The sequence below is a fragment of the Galeopterus variegatus genome, unplaced genomic scaffold, assembly GCF_000696425.1.
Source record: "Galeopterus variegatus unplaced genomic scaffold, G_variegatus-3.0.2 Scaffold10481, whole genome shotgun sequence".
Taxonomy (NCBI): Eukaryota; Metazoa; Chordata; class Mammalia; order Dermoptera; family Cynocephalidae; genus Galeopterus; species Galeopterus variegatus.
Genome location: NW_007736592.1, coordinates 16005 through 16998, shown reverse-complemented (window position 1 = coordinate 16998; position 994 = coordinate 16005). Strand labels below are relative to the sequence as shown.

At 41.5% G+C, this 994-nt stretch overlaps 1 protein-coding gene across 1 annotated transcript in view; it reads left to right on the top strand.

The window, feature by feature from the left end:
- LCT (lactase) overlaps positions 1–994 on the top strand; it is a gene marked incomplete at its 5' end in the record, with an annotated part of 37423 nt that overhangs the window by 29165 nt on the left and 7264 nt on the right. The window contains one exon of the mRNA XM_008594262.1: positions 230–364. Within this exon, the coding sequence (XP_008592484.1) occupies positions 230–364 (135 nt within the window). The remainder of the gene's footprint in view (positions 1–229; positions 365–994) is intronic.

Below are 994 nucleotides of genomic sequence, written 5' to 3'. Positions count from 1 at the left end.
CACAGGAAGACAGGCGCTTGCAGCAACTGAGGGCAGGAGGTTTATGGTCTGGTGGGAGGAGCCTCCAGTTCTTCCTGCACCCCCTGAAGGGCCTCTCCTCCTTCTGGGCCAGTTGCCCTTCATTGGGGGCATCAGCTGAGAGCACTGCCCCAATTGTGCCCCATGCCGTTCCCTTCTCAAAGCACAATTCTTCCTGAAGCCCCCACCTTGAATGGCTCCTTCCACCCAGGCTGCCGGAGTTTACGGAGAGTGAGAAGACGAGGATCAATGGCACCTATGACTTTTTTGGGTTCAATTACTATACCACTGTCCTGGCCTACAACTTCAACTATGATCCTGACATCGCTTCCTTAGATGCAGACAGGTAAGTCTGCCAATGAGGCACCTGGAGCAAATTTGGAAACGACAGGAAGGTGTCCCTTGGCCCAGCATAGGGTCTTCTTATGCCACATATGCCAGGGTTTGCAACATGCTCACCAGCTCCTGCCATCCCAGATGAAAGCATAGCAAGCTGACAGCAATTCGACACTAGGGTTTCCAAGGTGCTTCCCATTTGAACAGGTGGGCCTGGTTTTTTAAAACATTTTCAAGAAAAATATTTTTCTTTCCTTAGTTTTCTTTTTTTAACAAATTTGTTTCACTTCTCAGATGTATTTCAGTGAAAATAACAATAAGGAGTTTTTTTCCAAGAAAAAGATCAGTTATTTCTGTATTACATGAATAGTATATGTTAATGGTGGAAACAGAAAATACTAGGTAATTCTTGTGTCTGTAATTTTAGAAGTTATATGTGTATGTACATGTGGGCATACTATCTATCTACATCTCTCTTTATATATAATATATTTACATTATATTATACATAATTTACATATTATATATCACAAAACACAAGATTATATATATATATATATACACATTATCTCGTTCCTTTTCTTTTTCTTTCTTTTTGACACCTGGCCAGTAGATGGTTCTGAACCCTTGACCTTGGTAT